Below are 21,004 nucleotides of genomic sequence, written 5' to 3' on the forward strand. Positions count from 1 at the left end.
CCCAGCACAGAGAGCGGCTCCACCACCACTCTTGGGAATTTCCTTCAAACTCTTTTCCACTCCAGACTATAAGTGCACACCATGTGGTTCCAGACCACAGGACTCTTCCCTAACTCAGCCTGCCTTCCTTGGAAGGCCGGAGGTGCTCCCTTGATTCAGGCACCACTTCCTCCTGTGCCGCAGCCCTTCCACCCCCATCCCCTGAGCCCTGCAGGTCTAAACCTGTCCTTGCTTCCAAAGTGGCTGATCTGTACCTGCATCCCCCGTGCCTGGCACCTGCCTACAATCCTGCTGAAAGATCCTCAGAGGACATAGCCTTGACCTCACCAGGAGACATAACAGACCCAGGGTAGGTAGGACTCCTCCACATGTCCCACCTCCGATGCAGGAGCACCTGGATGGGCACCACAGTCACACAGTACCGAGGCTGTTTCCCACTCTCCCCCAGCACAGAATAAAAATAGGGACACTGCCGCTTCTTGGCTGGCACTGAATGACACACCTGGCACCCAGAAATGGAAGCCAACCCAAGTGCTTTCTCAGGGAACAGGCATGGCTGGCTATAATGATGGGGCCCAGTACTCATGTGGGAAGGAGAATGATACCATTCCCCCAACAAGGAGCAAAGCACACAGGCAGTAGACACTTTTATTCTGCCCTCAACTCTCAGAACAGGGGACAAAGGGTAAAAGTGCATTTTTCTTAAAAACAAAAGGATTCTAAAATGGCAAGCTGGAACCTTGTGATGGGGGAAAGTTGGTTACCTCACTCGATCCCAAGTACCCACCCCTGTATTCGAGGAGGGTGGGGCCCTGGGGAAAGAGCTGGGACAATCCCACCTGCTGTATCCAGCGCCACACATGAGCCATAAGGTCACTTGCTGTGTGGTGGCTGTCTCCCATTCACCAGACTGCACAGTGGGCCCAGACAGGGAGGAGCAGGAGGTGTGACCAGGGACTAGGAGTGTGATTCAGAGAAGACACTGATGGGACAGAGTCTCAGTTTGGACCTGGAAGCAAGGGGTAACATGGAGCAGAACAGGTGATACAAAGGTCCTTCCGAAGCAGGTGATGGGGGGTGGGGCGAGTCTGTGCTGGGGTCCCAGATCCTGTATTGCTGGTGATGCAGTCGTCTTGACCACCCAAACAGTGAGGAGAGCCCACCTGGGCCTCTGGGCTGGAAGAACAGAGGACAGTGCTACTGCACCAGCCAGGTGGCTGGGTAGTCTCCACCCTGGGTGCCCAGCAGCCTGTCCTGTGCATTTGAGAGGCTGATGTCCTCTAGAGCTCCTGAGCTGGCTGCTCCCCTGCTTGCTCCTCCATGGGCTGCATGGCCTCCTGCACATAAACAATGAACTCTGAGGCCTCTCCGCCCTGTGTGTACACAGTCACCGTCTCGATGCCCTCCACGTCATCAGAGGACACCACCAGGTGGTGCTGCTCGGCCAGCTCCACAGAGGCTTGCTGGAGGGTCTCCTGGATCATGACTGTGTGGTTGGAGCTGGGCTCCTCTTCAGTGACCTGGGGGAGGGCAAGAGAAAGGTCACATGGTCTTATAATAACAAAGTGACAGCTCAGCTGAAAGAGCCACCAGTGCGTGACTGGAGCTCATCTGTCCTGTATACAGTCCTCTATGCTCTGTGACTGTGCTCATGCCTATTTTATGAAGAGAGCAAGCTTCCACGATACAAAGGAAGGTGGCCAGTGGCCATTCAGTGTAGCTAATGAAACTCAAGTCCAAGCCCAAAGTCCAAGCCCTTTCCTGGTGGCAAGCTTCCTCCCGTGGTTTCCAGGAGGTACAGAGGTCACTAATAGGTGAGGGTTAGCTGGAGGCTGAGGCAGGAGGGATGAAAGTTTCAGGACAGCCTAGGCAATTCAGTGAGATTCTCTCTCAAAATTTAAAAAGGGCCAGGATGACTCAGTGGTAATGTCCCTGGGTTTGATCCCCAGTATTTTTGTGTGTGTGTGTGTGTGTGTGTGTGTGTGTGTGTGGTACCGGGGATGGAACTCAGGTCCTTGTGCTTGCGAGGAAGGTCACCGAACCACTGAGCTAAATCCCCGGCTCCCCCAGTACTATTTTTAAAAAAACAAAACACTAAGCACTGTTCAGGTTACCCACTGTCATAGACAGGCTCCTGGAAATAGCTAGTATAGCCAATCATTTGGCAGTGACAAAAAAATAGGCTTCTTCAGGGTCTTCTGTCTTCCCACATTCTGGGAGCTCAATGCTGCATGAAGACCAACCTCATCCTAGGAATGATCAGGTACTCGCACAAGATTCCCTTTCCCCAGGGTCACCCTCAACATTCAAGAAGAGCCTACTCAGGGACTCTGGCTGCCAGTCTGGGCAGGAGGACTCCGGGGAGCATCAGGTGGCAGAGGGGACCCCTGGGTTCCATGGCCAGCCCTTTCTTGGCGGCTCCGAGCTGGCAGAGTGCTCCTGCTGGTGCTAAGGCCATACGCTTCCCTGGTTCAGTTAGGTTGGGGCTGTTCTATAGTAACTTGATCTTGAGAAGAGGAATAAAAGACATGGGAATGATTTAGAAAGAATAGAGAGCCTAGGACTGTAAGAATGAGTGAGAAAACAAGCCCAGGAAAGAGGCAAAAGGGCCTGCCTGGGTTTGCTCAGCCAGAGGATGAGTGCTCAGACCTATGGGAACATCAGAGCAATCAATGGCTTTTTCCAGGGGGCCAAGTAGCAAGGGGGAGAAAGCACTTGCTTTGTCCTGCATTAACCTTGGGTAAGAGTCAGTCCCACTACTTCTTAGCCGTGATGTATGAGCAATGCTCTGCCCACAACCCTCGGGTTTCTAGAGCTAAAATGCCTCAGGAAGAGCGCAAGGGAATTAAAGGAGATTTCATATTCAAAGTAGTACCACTGCCCTTTTAACCCGTTCATTCATTTGGTCATTCATCCATTCCATCTATTCATACTTTCCTAAACCCTCTCTGTGTGGAATATATTGCAGCATGTCAATTACTTCCTTCAGTCAGTGAAACTTGTACCCCTTTTTCAGCTACCACTAGACTGTGACCTCCACAAAGGTAGGGACTGTGTCTGTCTTGTCACAGCAGTTTCCCCAAAACCAAGATCAATGCTCAGCACATGGTAAACACCCAGTACTTGTTGTTCTGGGTGCCAGATGCTGAGAAGGGTGCTAAGCGAGCACCACAGTAGAAATTACAGTCCTTCAAGGAGCTCAGAGCCTGCAGGGCAGGCGCACAGCAGAGGGCACAACTGCACTGCAGGGTACGGCAGAGGTCCCCGAGGAGCTGTGGGGTGGAGTCAGGCAGGAAACCAGGACATCCAGAAGATTGGGGTGGGGGTGTTGCTCTGGCAGCCACCACAAGCTCACACTTATGATGCTTCTGACAGCTCTCCTGGCTCATGAGTGATACGGGGCAGCTTCCTGCCCTTGCCCCACACACATCTGTGACAGGCCAGAACCACACATTCTATGGAAAGGGCCCATCTGGCTTGGAGGGTTTCATTCCAACCCTGCAATTATTCCAGGTGCTGAGAGGGAAGGGCTGTGTGAACAGGTGGGTCATGGTTAATCCATAGAGAAAAATTGAAAACACACCTTTGTGTGAGCCCTAGAGCATCCAATGTTAGGGACTGGAAGGAAATTTGCAATGATGGAATTCACCACAAACTAGAGAGCTACTCTAAGTGGAAGCTATTAATAGATTTAGCCTGATTTATTTTCTTTCTTTCCTTTCTTTCTTTCAGTCTTTTTTCCTCTTTTACTATTTTCTCTAATTTCGTTTAACAGGGAAAATGTAATGTGAACCAGGACTTTAGAAGTAAATATTGATTTATTTGACTTTGAAAAAGAGCTGGGCAGGAGACTGGGAAGGGGAGGGAACAGGCAATGAACCTTTTCTCCTTTTAACTTTCAGTCATTCTACACAAAGGAAGGGTGAGGGACAGGCGACTCATGTCAAGGTACTCATGTGTGCAAACAGGCCCACCACGCTCCAGTGAGGTCAAATGACGTGCTGTGGACATAACACTGTTAATGGACAAAAGCCAAAGCTTCAAATGAAGTATTCACTAAAAGAAACTTTCCACTGGCTTAGAATCCCTATCCTTTAACACCTTTAATAGCACTGGTGTTGACGGGGCTAAAATTCTGCAAGGCTGAGGAGAGGCTGCCTTGTCGGTTCAGAGGCTCAGCCTTGCACCCATGGTGACTCGGAGAGGACACACCATGCCTGCCCTGGCCCCAGGAGGAAGCAGAAGGTCTGGAGGTGCCTATGACCTAGCCGCTGCCACAGACGAGGTGAAAACCAGCATACGGCCAGCAGGCTCGAACTGCTTGGCAGTGTCTGTCATTAACTTTGTTACGTCAGACACCTGGGTAGAGGTGGCGCTAGCCCCATAAATGATGGTAAGCCAGGGTTGCAGGGGAAAGAACGAGGCACAGAGAAGGGCAGCTGTGGGCCCAGCAGTCCTGCTGTTAGCACCTCCCAGTAAGCAAAGCCCCCAAGCAGAGTTCTGCCTTCCCCTCTACAGAACATTCCATGCCATGCGACACGCTGATCCATGGCAGCTTCATCCCAGGCACTCCACTGCTTCACCACTGGGCTGTTTGCACTCCTTTCGCAGATACAGGATTCCCCACTGCTCGGCTTCAGCCTCCACAGAACCTGAAGGACGCCTGGGTCTGTGCCCGCCACATTTTTGGGCACTGCTCCTGATTAAGCCAGAGACACCAGCCCCCACCTGGGCTCCCAGCCACAGGTCAGCGCATGCAGAGGCACCTGGAGAGGCTGTCAGAGGATGCAGGAGCCTTCTGTGCTCCGTCAGGCCGAGAGTGTGCGGAGGGTGGAGGATGAGGCCTGAGATGAAGCTTGCAGTCAGATCGTGATGAGTCTTGGCAGCAGTGGGGAGAACAGGCCAGTATTTCACAAGGGGAGACAAGATGGCAAATGCTTTCAAAGAAGGCCTTCCTTCAACCAGACAGAGGAACAAAACCTGTCCAGCAGGCGGCGGCTTACAGAGGCTGTGATGCTCTCACTGCCACCCAAGTATTTATGTCTCTTTGCCCACACTGCCTTTTCTAAGTATTAAATCCCTTTAAGGAGAACCCTTTCTCCACCTGTTTTCTTCGGTTTCTCCCATTTCCAACACCTCCAGAGCCGCTTCAGAAAGTGGCAGGGATGATGGGATAAAGATGTTTAGAGAACAGGGGAGTATTTGGGGAGTGATTAATGGCAATGTGTCTTCTGCGGTAATTAATTTAATGTTTAGTTAAACATTCATCCTATTTTAGCACACACGTAGAGGCAGGATATGAGCATGGCACAGAAGCCGGCTGCCACGCGGAAGGCCGCAGGAGGCTGTGCGCAGTGTGTACCCCTCTCACGGCCCACGTGTCAGGCCAGACCATCTGCCTCTGTGCACCTTCTGCAAACCACACACTTCTGTCCTTGATTCAGGGAAGCCAATGCAGTTTACCCAATACCCTTCACCCCATCCCAACGCCTCGTTCTAATAATTTACACACAACATCTTGTGGCTTGGGCATTTCCATTCCCCTTTTACTGATGGGGTCTGAAGCTACCAGGGGTCTAGTGACTCACCTGAAACCAGGCAGTTGCCAAGCAGCAAAAGCTGGTCCTTGGTCTGGGTGACCCTGGGCCCAGTGATATTCCGCAGCTGGTGTAGTATGACAGTGACTAAAGGTTTCACATGTCACAGATTGATAGGATTAAATTAATACTCTTTAGCATCCTAAACAGACTAAGCAAGTCTCTATTACTCTCAACTATTCTCTTTGTTCAAAAAACGATCACTCTAGTAGCTTAATCTATTAGCAAAGCCTTAAAATTGTTCTCCACAGTAGAAATAATATGGCTTTCACGGTGTCATTACCCCCTGAGATGGATATTACATTTTCCCCAACCACAGACTCTAACACATCTTTCAGCTAAAATATTAGCAGCATAGATGCCTTAATAGATAACCTTAACCCATGGGACTGCACCAATTATTCACTAAATCAGGCCATGCAACCTGCAGTTCTACCCATCTAATGTGCACATGGACTCCAGACCAGGCCCCTGTCAGAACCCCAGCCACTTGGCAGGCCGTGCTTCTCATCAGCATCCTGCCTCTTCCTGGGCTTTGCCCCTCCTGTCCACTCTCCCAGCAAGCATCCATGGAGAACTGCGGGTGCCAGGCTACCAGCCTGCCTCTGATCGCCACACTGTCTTGCCTTTTACTTATTCCTTACCAGTCTTACCTTCTCCGCCTCATCCTCCTTCAGGTACCCTTCCACTTCTATGGAAAGTCTATAGAGTCTATATTCCCGGCAGAATAAACCTGCTTCCTCCCCACACTCAAGATGCCCCCCTTGTTCAGGAAGCCCTCCTTAAGGACAAGTCCCTGTGTCACCCCCATGGTGTCATATGGGCATTCCACATAGGCTTTAAGTGACATCCCCCTCACTACACAGAAGCTTTCTGGGAACAAGGACAGCCCTGGCTCCTCCATGCCCGGCAGAGCCGCTCTCTCAGGAGGGGCATGGCAGGTGCTAGGCAGAGCTCGGGAGGCCAGATAAAGAAAGCATCCAGAGGAGCTACATACTTTGGCCTGCACTACCTTGACTGGAATTCTGCTGACAGACACCAGCCCAGGTGACATGATTGTTGGGAATGTGGCATACAGTCTAGTCCTAAAGGTCCACTATTATACAGGAGAGGAGCCCAGGCTCCGAGGAAACAAATTGCTCAGAGTCACACAGCCAGGAGCAGAGTCTGGGTGTTCTGACTTTCAGTCCATATAACTTTCCCTGTACCAGGCAACCTCACACTGGGCCGCAATGTAGTCTGGTCACTTGGAGGACAGAGCCAGACATCCAGCCTGGAGCCGGCCTGTGTGTGGTCACTACAGAATTACTGGACAAGGAAAACAGCCAACAATCAGACACAACACGCAGACAAACATGAAGCCGGCTCCAAGGCTCTCAGATCATACTGTTTCTCACTGTCTGAGTAACTGATAATAACAACAGGGCTTGCTGAGTGCCAGAGGCTGGGTTAGATGTTTCACACATATTACAGTATTTAGTCTTCACAATACCCCAAGGGCCTTATTTCAGCTTTGGAGCAGAGGGTTTCGGGGGATGAGGAGCTGCCCACTAGGGCAAGCCCACTCCCCCTCCTCCTGTGCCATGGAGAGTCCAGAGCAGGCTGCGCTAACTCCCACTCCCAGGTCACTGCACCTCTGATGGACAAGGAACCCAGGTCACTGCCCAAGCACAGAAGTGGGCCAAGTGGGAGGTGGAGGCAGCTCTTCATCAGCCACATGGACCCTGCACAGTCTCATTTCAGGCTTCTCTTGTCCCTAACAAGAACATGCCATGGAACTCTTCAATCAAACTGTCCTGTGCCTCAGAAACAGGAAGGACAACCCCTCTCAGAAAGCACAGCCCTGACTTGTCCTCCACACCCAACAGAGGGGGTATCTTGTCCAAAAGGAAGACTATGGGGGGCACCAGCCTTCCTGGGGTCCCTCCTGGGGCATCACTTGGCCCTCAGCACACAAGGCCCGATCCCAAACACACGCCCTCCCTCTTGCCAACCACAAACCCTTCTGGGACTTCCAAACAGCTGGGAGACACAGTCAAGGAAGCTGAAACACAACAAACAAGACTAAATAAAGAAGGCAAATGCTGTGGCTCAGGGCTGGATCCCAAAGAGGCAGCAGTGAGGCAAGGGGAAATGTTCTCACTAGCTGGGCACTGGAAGGAGCACTTTTCAAAACTCCGGTGGAATCTAATAAGCGGCACATATTTGCATCACACTTTTCATCCAGAGCTTTCAAAACACTGTGCAAAGAACTTGCAGGAGCCAGCTCTCCACATTGTCTGTGCTGGGGGCTACATTCTCATCAGATCAATAAAATAAATGGACTTGAGGAGTTCAGTCTTGATGGGGCATCAGAACTGCCAGGCTTCTGTTGGGCCACATCGAGACCGGCATGTCATTTAAACCTGGCTCTAGGCACAAGAATAAATGATAAAGGAAGAGCGAAAAAATCCCCTTTGGGACTTACAATGAAAAGACACAAGTGGAGTGGCTTTCATTTATAACTCTTTGAAGGAAAGAGCCACAAGTGTGGCTCCTTTTGGACGCTGCCCGTGTGCCCACCAGCACCCTCCGGCAGCCCATGGCATTGGCAGGTGCCAGGAAAACCATGGACACCTGCACATCAGGGATCCGAGCTGGAAGGCTCACCTTTCATGCCTTTCAAGAGGAAGAAAGTCCACCATCATCTCTGTCACTGTTGCTGCCATGACTAGGAGGTTCTTTCTTTCCAGGCATCCTTCACATTTCAAATTCATTTTTTATGAGTTGAACGAGCTTCCTATTTATTAAACTGTGCCTCTCTCCATTGCCATTAAAATCCATAAAAGGGAAGGCACCTGCGGCTTTGGTCCAGGAAACAAACAGAATCCACCATCTATTCTCCTCTCATGGAAACACCTATTGTTCAGGATTAGTTCTCAGGACCTGCTAGGAGTCAGCCCCAGAGGCAGCCCACTGGGAATGGGGAGGCAGACAGGTCTAGGAATGTTGGCAGGAGGACACCACCTTTGTCAAGATCACTGACACTGAATGTAATGAGCCCCCATCACGGGCAGCCCTTAATGAGACAGGAAAGGAGACAGAGGGAGCCAAACTCCTCGGAGGAAACAGGCTGGATGCAGACAGCATGTGTGTGGGTACAGAGGATGGAGGACTGTGTGTGAGGGAGGGGGATGCGTTTGCATATGTCCACACAGGTATGTACACCTGTGCAAATGTACGGGCATGTGTGTCTCTGTGTATGCATGGGGGACATGTGTATGTGGGTGTGTGCAGGTATACACAGGGACATGGATGTGCACATGTGCAGGTATATGGGCACATCTATGTAGTGTGCAAGTGGGACATGGGTAGGTGAGTATCTGCACACTGCACATCCATGTGCATGCACATGTGCAGGGCAAGTGCACATATATGGGCCTATGTGCGCATGTGTGTTCACATGTATGCATGTACATGTGCTTTGTGAGGCTCTGGGTATATACCTATACACTCGTGGACAGCGCAAATTAATGGCTGTGCACCATGTGTGCACACTGTTCATACATCTGTGTGTGCATTCATGCACGTGTGTGGGCCCGAGTACGGGAACGGCTTTGTATACCACCCTGTACTTGTGCGTGTAATGCTATCTGCATCTTTAAATCTCAACAAGGTCCTAGAACAGGGATGGCAAATCTTTTACACTTTCAGGAATAAGAGCCGGCTGTGGCACACATGCTATAGGTTTGCCACCTCTGGCCTAGAGGTAGACGAAACAGCTCCTTCTCACACATGGGTTTCTACTTCCCTTGTCTGTGTCTTATGACCCCACCTGCTTCTACATTTGCAGTCATTTCTCATAGTGACCTCAGCACAGGCAGGTCTCTCACAGTTTACAGTGTTTGTGGACCCCCTTTACATTTAATTCCCACAGAGCCCCATAGGGAAGACAGGGAAGGAGGTGGCTTTGAAAAAGGATGGCCTAGAGAAATGATGCGCTCCCTCAGCTGGCCATGGGGGATTCAGGATTCTGAACCCAAGGACAGAGTCTGCAAGACCCGCACCTTCCTAACTGATCCTTCTCTACCTTCCTCGCTGGACAAGCAGGGAACTTCCTGCCCTGGCCTCTGGGTCTATCTCCCCTACATTCAACTTTGGTTACCAAGCCCATGGTTCACCCTTGCCTCTAAATCTCCATCTCCCAAAGCCTCACCCCACCCTTTCTCCAAAGAGCCCCTCTTGCCCTTGGGAGCACAAGGGCAGGGCCCCTGCTCCAGGAAGTCCCCTGGGGGCCCCCAAGCCAGTGGTCCTATCTAATGGCATACCAAAACCTATACAGATTCACCCCAGAAAGTCACAACCATAAGGCACAGAAAGTGTCTTTCTCCTTCTGCTTTGCTGGAGCCTGGACACACTGTCAAGTAGTAAACCAAATCCCTGCTTCTCCAATGAGTCACAGAACACAGGTGCAAACTGCATCAGGAAGCTGCACCACTTGCTCAATGAACCACCCAAGGAGGCCAAGTCAGCTGGAGGAGAGGAAGGGAGGAGCCACAGCTGGGAGTGGGGTTTCTTTTCTGGGCACCATGGGAGTAACAGACAAGCATGTCAGAGCCTCAGTGAAGAAGCAGTTCAGACTCTGAAGCTCACGGTGAGCTTTCCAAGGAGCAGGGCTCCTTCATCTCCGAGGGCAACACATCAAGAATGCTGATTGCTGGGCTCCTCACGGTTAGGTTAAGCACCTACTGGGCCACCATCCTTAGGGAGCTGGCAGCTGGGCAGGCTGGCAAAGGTGTGCTGGGACCAGAGGTGACAGAAAACAGAGGACAGAAGGAAAATTAACTTTAAAGTTAGAAGTGGGTCTGGAGAGCTGGTGCTTGCTTTGGGCTTCTACAATGGAGAGTCGTCACTCTCCTCAGCTAGAATTGGGACGTCCGGTGACATGTGGGCACCTGTTTGCAAGATAAAGAGAAGCCGCCCTCTGTGTTGAAACACTGCTTAGAGGTGATCCAATCTCTGAACAAGCTGTTGCTGACAGGCCACCCACTTGCTGCCTTAAAGTGTCACCATCCACACAGGCTTAATTTCCAACGTACATCTCAGGTGACTTCGGGGCTTGTCAAACATTTGCCTAGAGCCCAGCCACAGTCCTGGTCCTACAGGCATACAGTGTACAGGAGAAGGTGGACAGGGCCATCATGGACTATGTGTGGGGTGTGGACAGGAGCATTCAGAGGTAAGGGATGCTTTTCTGAAGGTGACGACCTTGGTCTTTAACACTAGGATGCTCAGAAGTCACAAGCATGAAAAGAGCTATAGCAATGGGAGAGCAAGCCAGGCAGAGGGAACAGCACAGTTCAAGTCCAACATGACAAACCTCAGGCAGCTAGAGGACTGAATAGGACAGGGAAGAGGTGGAGAAGAAGAAGGCTACAGAGGTCAGCAGAAGCCAGATCCTGAAGGACCTTACAGGTGTTGAATGTGACTAAAATGTATGGGTGCCTTTCTCTGCTAGATGGAAGAGACATGATCAGACCCACAGGTTCAACCTCTTGCTATGTGGACAGTGGCTATGAAGGAGGGGACGCAGGAAAGACTGGAGGTCAGGGGGTTGGGACAGCCTGGAGACCTGCAAGCAGGCACAAAGCACTGTCCTTCCCTTGTCACATTCCTCCCTTCACTGGGCTCTCATCATGCTCTTCTATCCATCTCTCCTTGGACCCATGTCCAGACCACTCCTGGCTTGGGAGCTGCTGGGGATTCATAAAGCACACTTCTAGGTGTGTCACAGATGACACTTTGGGTGTGTCCGGTCCCTGGCCTTTCCCTCTGTAGCACTGTTCCCCGTTCTGCTTATTGATTGCCATGAACTAAGCAGCTTTGCTCTACCACTACCCTTCTGTTATGGTGTTCCTGTCTTAGAATCAGCTGATCCTGGACTGAAACTTCTCAAATTAGACCTCTCCTCTTTTTACCTGTGGGTGCTGGGTATTGTCACGTCAATGGAAAGTTGACTAATGCACAATTCTTTTGAACTTGGTGTGGTCCCCCAGCACTGAGCCGGAACATTTACTCTGTCTGCATTTCTCTCTATATCTTCTCAGCCAATCTCATGACTTCAGTACTGTCTTTAGGCTCATGGTATCTCTCGCTAAGGCCTTCCTCTGGAAACTCAAACCCACACAGCTCATTCCCTACTCTGTGCATCCAAATGGAAGTCAAGCAGTCACCTCCAAGTTAACAGGGCCAAAATGGGACTATTCATTGCCTACTCACTCATCTTCATTCTCCTCTCAGAAAGGGAACATCCTGACTCTCTTCTCCCACCCTCCATGCCCAAAGCATGGGTGTGATAATCCAGTTCTGCCATGAAAACATGCCCAAAACTTTAAGTGCCCCCTTCCTCCGCAGGCACACCTGCACCAGGCACAGTCACCTCTCATGCTGCCTTACTACAGTGTCTTCATTACTTTTCTTATTGCTGAGACAAAATGCCCAACACCCAAAGTTAAAGGAGGAAAGGTTTATTGTAGCTCACAGTTTGTAGAGGTTTTAATTCATAGTTGTCTGGCTCCAAGGTAGGGTGGTGTGGCAGAAGAGAAAAAGTGTATGGCAGGCAGAAGGCAGTAAGCAGTGAAGTAATGAAGCAGCAAACAGCAGCCCTCTTTCTGTCCCTTATATTCTATCCAGGCTACAATGTTTAGCACTCATATCTAAGGTGGGCCTTCCCATTATCCACACCCTAACTATGCCAAACAAATCAGTGGACTAATTTAGTAATCACACCCATGATCCCAGCATCACACACTGAATCTCAGCATTACATACTTTAGATCCAGCCACCTCTGAAAAGCCCCACCTATGACCCATGAGGCTTTGGGGGGACATTTAGACACAAGTCATAACATATAAAGTTCTTACTTCTTGTTTCTGTTCTCAGTTCACCACCACCACCACCAATGTAAGGTGTGAGGTACTAGACGTGACAGGAGAGCCCATGAAGAGACCCTGGATTGGATCAATTTGAGGATGAATGTGTCTACTGTGCAGTCAGGTTAGATCTCATTCAGAGAGGGACATGGTCCCATCCCTATCTTTTCTCAACTGTCCTGGGCTCCAGGCCTGAGGCCAGCCTAAGGAGCCCTGAAGACTCATCAGACAACACTCAAAGGCTGACTAGCTTCAGGAAAAGTGGTTGGGGTACACAGAACATCTGGTCTGGCAAAGACGTAGGGCTAAAATGATGCTGTGTCTTCAAACACATGGAGATTGTCATATACAGGAGTAGTTAGGCATACCGGGTCCTCAGGACTAGGACTGAGTAGCTGGGAATACGGAACAGTTCCCTGCTGTCCAGAGCTGAAACAACAAGCTGCGATTTCTACAGCTACTTAACTAGCTGATCTGAAGGCACAATCTTGGGATTCCTACTTAGAAGGGAGGTCAGATCTGTTGTCCTCTACTAGGGTCTATTCTTTATCACCTCTGCATTCCTAGGTCCATACTGCAGAGATTTCTGTCCTTTCAGAAGTCTGGAGAAAACAGCTTCTGCCTTCCTCCCTGCTTTCTGTCTCCTTCCTCCCTCCCTTGGGGGACACCTCCCTCTCACCTTTGTTGCCTCCCTGCTTCACAGTTCTACTACCTCCATGGAGGAGGAAGCCCACGGACTTTAGTGGCAGAGCCCTCTACCCTCAGCAGAGATGTTCTGGAAAGGGGTGGTGGGGACTGGCGACACACAGGAATGTCCCACATAATGGACAGTTGTGCACATGACTTCCACATTTTCCACCAGCCATAGGATGAAAAAGCAACAGGGACAACAATGATATTTGTGATGTTCTGAATCTAGAGCCTTGCTCTGCTTCACATATAAAGATAGTACTTTGTGTATGGAGCTTTCCTAGAAGCACACTCATGTCTACATCAAGAGAAGATCATACATCTTTCTGCTCGGGAAACTTCCAGCACTAGCACACTGCTCGTGGTGCCTGGGACAACTCCAGGATCCTCCACTCATTCAGCCTGGCTGGTGGCTGATGCAGCCACTGTGGATTCTATGCTCAAATTCTCACAAACTCAGCAGCTTAAAATGCCACAGATTCACCACCACATAGTTCTGAGTTCAGAAATCAGAAACAGGTGTCACTGAGTTAAAGTCAACACAACAGCAGGGCGCACTCCTGCTCTGGCTTTCGGAAAGAAGGCCATTTCCTGGCTTCTCCAGATCCTGGGGTCCACTTGCACTCCTGGGCCATAGGCACCATCCTTCTTCAAAGCCAGCAGATGCCAGCCTTTCTCACGTCATCAGCTGCAGCTGACTTTTCTCCGTGTAAGGACAGGAACTGCCTGGAGGTGTCCTGTAGACTGTGCGATAACCTCCCCATCTTAATTTCAGCCACTGAGCAGCCTGCACTCCTCCCTGCCATGTGAGATCTACCACATGCAGGATCTGGTGTGGGATATGGACATCTCTGGGGGCCAAAGAGTACAGGCATGGCTGAGTAGAGTATTAAAAAACTCAAATTCTTCCCTTCTTCTTGCTCTTACCCTTAGGACATCTGAATGTTGTCTGTCATGTATGTACAGACATCTATGATTATCATTCCATAGAGCAATAAGAGGCATGGTGTTAGAACACATTTGTCCTTTGAGAGCCCAGGCTTGAGCGACAGTAGGGACCCTGTGAACTGCCCAGCCACTGTCTTCTTACACAGCCTGTCATGTTTGTGTCCAGCCCGCTGGGGACGAATCAGCTACACTGGGCTCCTGTGCACCTCACTCCCCCGGGAGCTGCCCCTCTGTCTCCAACTGAAGTCTAATATTTGGTTGCTTCCATATTTCACAATTAAAGAGGGTAAGACTAATTATTTCCTTCCAAATGGTCAACATCTTCTAAGGACCTTTTTACTTCATGATTTCCCTGACTCCACCATATGGAAAGACTTAGAGAGCTGAAGACAGAAACTTCAATATAACCAAACCACGAGATGAAAACAGAACACTGCAGTCGATTCTCCTAGGTAACACAATGCCCTGTATGCCCAGGCTCTGGAGAAGAAACTTATTCTTTCTAGCAATTAGGGCTTCACTTATGCCTTAAACTATAACAAAGCCGCATCTTCCCCCAGCATCCTCGGCGCGGGAGGCAGCAGATCCATCTGATGAGACGCCGACACAAGCACTTTTGCTTTCACAAACCTGGGTTAAGAGCAGAACTGTGTGCATCAGAAACAGAGGGAAATGATAAATATGATCCTGAATTTAGTGAGGGGCGTGAAGGTGTAAATAAATGTGGTTTGTCAAAAAGTTCATAAATTCCTAGCGCTAGAAAGAGGTATGCATTTTTACAAGACAAAACGGGGGAGTATTATCTGCAAGAAATTTGCGGAAATATGAGAAGATATGCATGGGCAGGAAGAAACCATTCCAGACACCAAAGAAGATTTAAAGCCCTTTAAAAGGGGAGAGAATGCAAGGGAAGTGCAGAAGGCCATAACTCGCCCGTGCCAGGCAAGGTATCCTTCACAGAGACTGCACACTGCCCCCCACCACCCCGTTTTTCTTTTGCTCACAAGTAGACAGAACACACTTTTTCTTGTCTGGAAATCCCCATACACAGTCCAGAGTGGAGCTGTCATGGCTGCTTGCTAAACATTGCTGCTGGCTCCTACAGCCTCTGCTAGAGTTCCCAGGGGCTGCGCCCCAGCTGCTCAGCACCAGAGCAGGGTTCGACTGCAGAGAGGTGGTACCACAGCACAGACCATGCCCAGCCCCAAACAAGGGGAACAGGAAGAGCGAGCTAGCTCTCTCTGCTGTTGAGAGATGGGTCTGTGAAAGAGGACAGGGGCTGACAGGAAGGCCTCCTTCCGCTGCTGCACCTCAGAAAATGCACAAGAAGGAATTCATAGAGGCCATTCTAACTCGAAGCACTCAGTTGACACACTTTGTGCAGCTCAGCCCTGTTTAGTTTGGTCTGAATAACCACCCAACAGAAAAAGATGTCATGTCTCCTGTGAGCTGTGGTTAAGAGGGGAGAGTGGAATGGTTTCTCACAGTGTGAATACGACCCACGCCAGTCTCCGCAGGAGTCTGCACTCAGCTGAGCTGGGCCTCCCATGCACTGCAACTACCCTTGTGCTCAGCACAAGCCCCTGCATTCAAGGTGCACACCCAGTGGGCACTCGATAAATGCTAAAATGCAGTGCCTGTGTACCACAGGAGGTCTTTACTTTAAAACTGAACTGAAACAGACTTTAGCATGGTCCCAGTGAGGGGAAGGAGGAAGGCAGCAGCTTCTTAGCCCAAGTCTCTGCTATATTAATTAGGCAAGCTTCTCTCTGCTGACCTCCAGGCTCACATGCACTGAGCTCCCATGTCGCTTATGGTCAGGATGTGGATAGCGCTCCATGCCAATGCCTGGCACCACACATGGGCGCCTCCTACAGACTCCACACCACTGGGAAATTTCTCTTGTTGATAGCCTTCAGGAACAGGTGTGTCCTCTCCTCTCTTCTCCCCCAAATCCCCTCCTTGCGGTTCACACTTCTCACACTAAGCAGACCAGTTAAATCACTTGTCATACTTAGGAAGGTAAGTTCATTAGTTGTGTACAGACCTATGAAGAGGAAAAACTCAATCCCCTCCCAGCTTAGGTCCTAGTGTGGCTCTGACACCCACCCTGCTATGAAACGACACCACTACCAATCACCTACTGAACATGCCCACTCTTTGCTTTGTATTCTCCCTGTCATGAGGGATCTGCTCAAACCTGACCCTCTCTTTTGGCCAGATCTCAGATCCCTGTATTCTTCTTGCTCACAACCATCCCTCTCCTTAAAAACAAAGCAAAGTAAAACAAACTCTTTACTTTGGGCAATGTCCCTCAGCATCAATCATTCTAAATCAGTCTCAGTCTTAGCTCAGGTTACAAATACATGGTAGCTTAGGATGGGTGGCTTATATACAACAGAAGTTTATTTCTCACAGTGCTGGAGGCTGGAATGGTCGGTTTCAGTGAGGAGCTCCTTCTGGTGGCACACCTTGTGTTGACCTTACGGCCTCACATGCAGGAGTGTGAGCTCACCCTCTGGTCTCCCTGATGAGGACACTAATCCCACTCACCAAGATTCCATCCTCATGAGGTAATCGCCTCCCAAATGCCACCTTCACACTGGGGCTGGATTTCAACATGAATTTTGGAGGGGACACAAACATTTAGCCCACAGTGGTCTCCCCTCAAGGGCCTTCTCTCTGTGACTTGCTGAAACAGACTCAGAGCCTGGAGGGTATAAGGAATGAGGTTATTCTGAGCCATAACTGTATTAATTTATGTAACGTGTCTATGTGTTTGCCCAGCTGGACCAAGGGACGAGTTCCCCTGAGAAAGAGGTGGGTGCTTCTCCCAGGACCCCTAATGCTGAGCGCACCACAGAGGCCATGCTTTCTGTTTGCTGGATGGAAGCTGACCAAAGTGGGAACAGTGTCTGCAGAGTTCTACGTGCACAGAAAGGGGTTAAGCACCCAGCTGTTCCTATTATGACAGGACCTAAGAGTTTACTGAAGGCTTAGCATGTGCCAGGCACAGGGACAACTGCTTCATGTCCTTTATCCATACAACAGTCCCACAGGGTACATTCCATTATTTTAACATTTTACAGAGGAGGAAACAGAAATTCAAAGAGAAGTACTATGTTAAGGTCATGTGTTATTAAGCGACAGAGCTGAGGTTCGAGGCCAGGCAATCTTGCTCACTTTGGCCACTTTCTTCCCTACTCACTGTGCCAAGGGCTGCTCCACATGTCCTGGGCTGGCAGCTACAAGATGGGCTTCTTGGGAGACACCCCTTGTGCTGTCCACCTGGCAAGACAACCCCAGCCAGCCTAGGGGTCACAAGGAAGGCGGCCCAGCCCCACTCATCCACTTCCTGACAGCTGATCCCACATTCACGACTCTGTGAATGCAGCTTCTGAAATGTGCCAGGCCTGAATCAAGTGCTGGAGGCCCCAGAGGTGCATGGGACCAGGCTTTTGCCCACTCTCATGGAGCTTCAATTTAACAAAGAGAAAACCCAAATGATTATACCAAGATATGGTTTATGACAAAGTCCTCAAGAACAGGGATGGGGGGAGAATGGAATGCTCCTGTCATCCCCCATTTTTACTGCTTCCCAGAGGGGAGGAGAGCTTCAAACCCCTTCCCAGATCTCATCAGAGAATGTGGAACTCCATTCTGACAGCCTATGCTGACCACAGATGGAGACCTTCCTCTAAGTTTCTGCTTCTCCTCTGAAGCAACTGCTTTTGGATCTTCCACTGCCTGTGGTCAGCATGGGCAAGTTGGTCTCCTCCAGGGGACGGCCGCCCTCTATCTGCTTCTCTCTAGTTACACATGGCTAGGAGAGGACAGGGTGAAATAAGTCTTGTCTGGTGCCTGGTGCCACACATCTGTTGGCTTTTCTTAGATAAACCAGGTACTTAGATAAGCCTGGTGTGAACAAAGGGTATTATTTCTCATTTGACTGTTCAGTGACTACATTCACTTTTTATTACGGCCAACAAATGAACACAAAGGTAGTGGCTTAAAATTTTCTTCTGCTTCTATTGCTCTGATGGCTGCTGCCAGGAAGATTTCTGCTTTTAGGCTCATGGATTAGATTAGGGCTTGCTGGCTTAGCTTCCTAGTTTAGGACCAACTGTGTCACCTATAACCCAGTAAGGAGCAATGGCTCATCATATTTACAGGTTCTAGAAAACAGGACTCATGGATCAGAGAAGTCAAAAAGAAGGCTTGGTGCTGACAAGAGGACAGCCATGCAGGGACCGGCATCACGTAACCCGAGAAGGGGCCACAGCCGGTGCACATGCCTGAAGGTGGGAATCAGCTTTGTACAACAGAGGAAGGGAAGGCAGGCTGTGGGCTGGAGTGTGATGAGCAAGCAGTGGGGAGTGGGAGGGAGGCAGGTGGTGGCGGGTCCTTGCGGGCTAAGTTACAGCTCTTCCCAGTTATCGGAGGTCCTGTGCTCTGATTGCACTGTGAAATGATAATGTTGTCTCCCCTGGGAAAGCCGGATCGCAGGGCAGAAGACACGGTGTGTGGGGGCCAGAGAAAGGCAGACTCCGTAAACCAAGGCAGGAGATTGACTGAAGAGAACAGTCCTTCTCCAGCACCGAAATGTGTTTGAAGTGCTCAGGGCACTAGGAAAGTGCAGTCTGACTTGCGAGCTCTGGGCACAGACAAGTACTCTGCATTTCTAGTAAGCTTCCCAGTGCCCATGCCAATGCTGCTGGCCTGGGGACAGCATTCTATGCAGCAGGGACTATTTGAGGCGTGTTGTAGAAGTGAAGCTCACAGAACATGCTGGCGGGTCAGATGTGGGAATGAGAGAAATCAGGAAGTACGGTGACTCCTGGGTCTTGCTCAAAGTCCCCAGTGAAGAGTGTTCCTTCTACAGGTGGAAAAAATAGGTGGAGAGGAAGGAGGAGGGGTGGTAAGGGGACAGCTCTAGTTTAGGGGAGTTCCTCTGGCCAAGATGGAGGCTCCTGCCCCAGCAGGAAAACAGAACAAGGGCCAGCCTGAAGCTGTACTGTCCAAGCGCAAATCCAAAGTCGGCCTGCATTGCATCCTATCTGGATGGGCCTACAGCTTGGCTCCCCTCCTGTCAGAGCTGGTACAGCCTTGGCCCTGCCCCCAAACCTGAAAGAGACCAAATGATCTCAGCCAACCAGGTCAACTTCCCAGGGTGAAGCTGCAGAGAGGAAGGAAGGAATCAAATCAAACCCATCTGCCCTGTCTAAGGACACGGATCGTGAGACAGGCATTAAGCAAACAGTAATAAACTCAACAGCATCAAAACTCAAAAGTGAGGTTCTTTGAGTGATAGCACTAAAGCTACAGCTTCCTAGGGAATAAGAGTAGAAAAGTGAGGGTTTAGCAGAGGAAGAGCAGAGAGAAGCAAAGTTCAATAGACTAGCATCCTTGGGTTAGTAAGAGATGAATTATATAGGAAATAATAATGGAATAGAGAAAGCCTTTATTCTCAATGTTTTTCAGACCATTTCTCAAATGCCCACAAATATATCATGGGACTTATTTCTACTTTAAAGATTTCATAAAGTAATAGAATTTTCAGTAACTACTATGACATAAGAGGTCTTGGCAAATAACAAAAGAGCTTTGGAAGAATATGCAATTTGGAACTTCAGTCCCCAGAAACTATACCAGAAACAGAAATGCTTGAGAAAAATTTAAGACAAAAGAAAAGATTCAAGTGGCTCAGGGATAACTAAGGAAGGCTACAAAGGACAAGAAGCGGCATTAAGTGACAAAGGAGAGTAACCCACTGCCGAGATCCTGAATGCCTTTCGTATGTCTGCATCTATGTGCTGAAGGTCACCACTCAGTGACAGCACAATGTGTTCTCTAAGGAATGTGAAAGGTGAGCACAGCAAGAGGCTACCTGCACCTATCATGGGCATCTGGATATAATCAAAGTTGGCAGAGTCCAGGGATCAAATCAACTGTGCCACAAAGCTCTCAGGCAGGAGCCAATGCTCATCAACCAACCAACACGTGCAGCTGACCAGTGGTTATAACAGGAAGGGACACAACAGGAGGGGCATCAGTGAGGCCTTGGCATTTTACAAAGATCCAAAGAACTAGGAATTGGACAATTAAAGTCACCTCTGGAATGTGGGCATCGGCTAGGAATACTGATGGCATGTGTGGGTGTCTAACATGACCACTGAAAAGCGTGGAAAGTACCATGGGTGCATGTGCTCTCGATCCAGTCCCTGTGACAGGAAATGGACCCAACTGTTCATAAGAGACATACAGGGTCCCTTTTCATGGCCCTCCAAAGGCATCAGACTGTCCCCACTGGAATTACCCTACTGAATCAGTAGGAGGAGGCTGACATTCCACCATAGTGAGGACCGATGGAAATAAAGCAGCCACAGCACACAGGAATGACAAACAGTGCTCTTACAATCGTATATATCATATATATCATATGTATATGTCATATATCATTTAATAGTCTATGACAATTCACTGTTTCCTTAGGCTTTCGGAAATAATTCCTCGGATGAGCTAAAGAAATGACCAAAAACCACAATGGGAAAGTATAGGAAATGATACAAGACCCTGAGGACTCCTGATGGTACAGAGGGCTGCTCTGTTAAGATGCATCCCTTTCCAGGCCCAGACAGTGAAGTCAGTTGGGCGTCAGAAGGGAAAGTGGAGAGAGGAGAGTAGGAGAGAAAGGCTGCCAGCACCTCCCCTTTCATCTTCCCCTCATGGACTGCCCTGAAGTCAGGAGAGAGTGTTCACAGGATGTGTCAAAAAAAATGCCTTTGTGGGGAAGAAGGTAAAGTTCCATGAATGATCCAGTTATTTTCCCAAATGGATAACAAAAAAAAAAAAAAAAA

At 49.7% G+C, this 21,004-nt stretch overlaps 1 protein-coding gene across 7 annotated transcripts in view; it reads right to left on the reverse strand.

Annotated features, from left to right (window-relative positions):
* Nucleotides 1–640: 640 nt before the first annotated feature.
* Nucleotides 641–21,004, reverse strand: part of Zfat (zinc finger and AT-hook domain containing) — a 232,632-nt gene continuing 212,268 nt past the window's right edge. For all 7 annotated transcript variants that reach the window (XM_010629605.1, XM_010629606.2, XM_010629610.1 and 4 more), the window contains exon 16: nucleotides 641–1,520. In XM_010629605.1, the coding sequence (XP_010627907.1) occupies nucleotides 1,281–1,520 (240 nt within the window). In that variant the 3' untranslated portion in view covers nucleotides 641–1,280. The remainder of the gene's footprint in view (nucleotides 1,521–21,004) is intronic.

The sequence above is a fragment of the Fukomys damarensis genome, unplaced genomic scaffold (assembly GCF_012274545.1).
Source record: "Fukomys damarensis isolate Sample0158 unplaced genomic scaffold, DMR_v1.0_HiC HiC_scaffold_5, whole genome shotgun sequence".
Classification (NCBI taxonomy): Eukaryota; Metazoa; Chordata; class Mammalia; order Rodentia; family Bathyergidae; genus Fukomys; species Fukomys damarensis.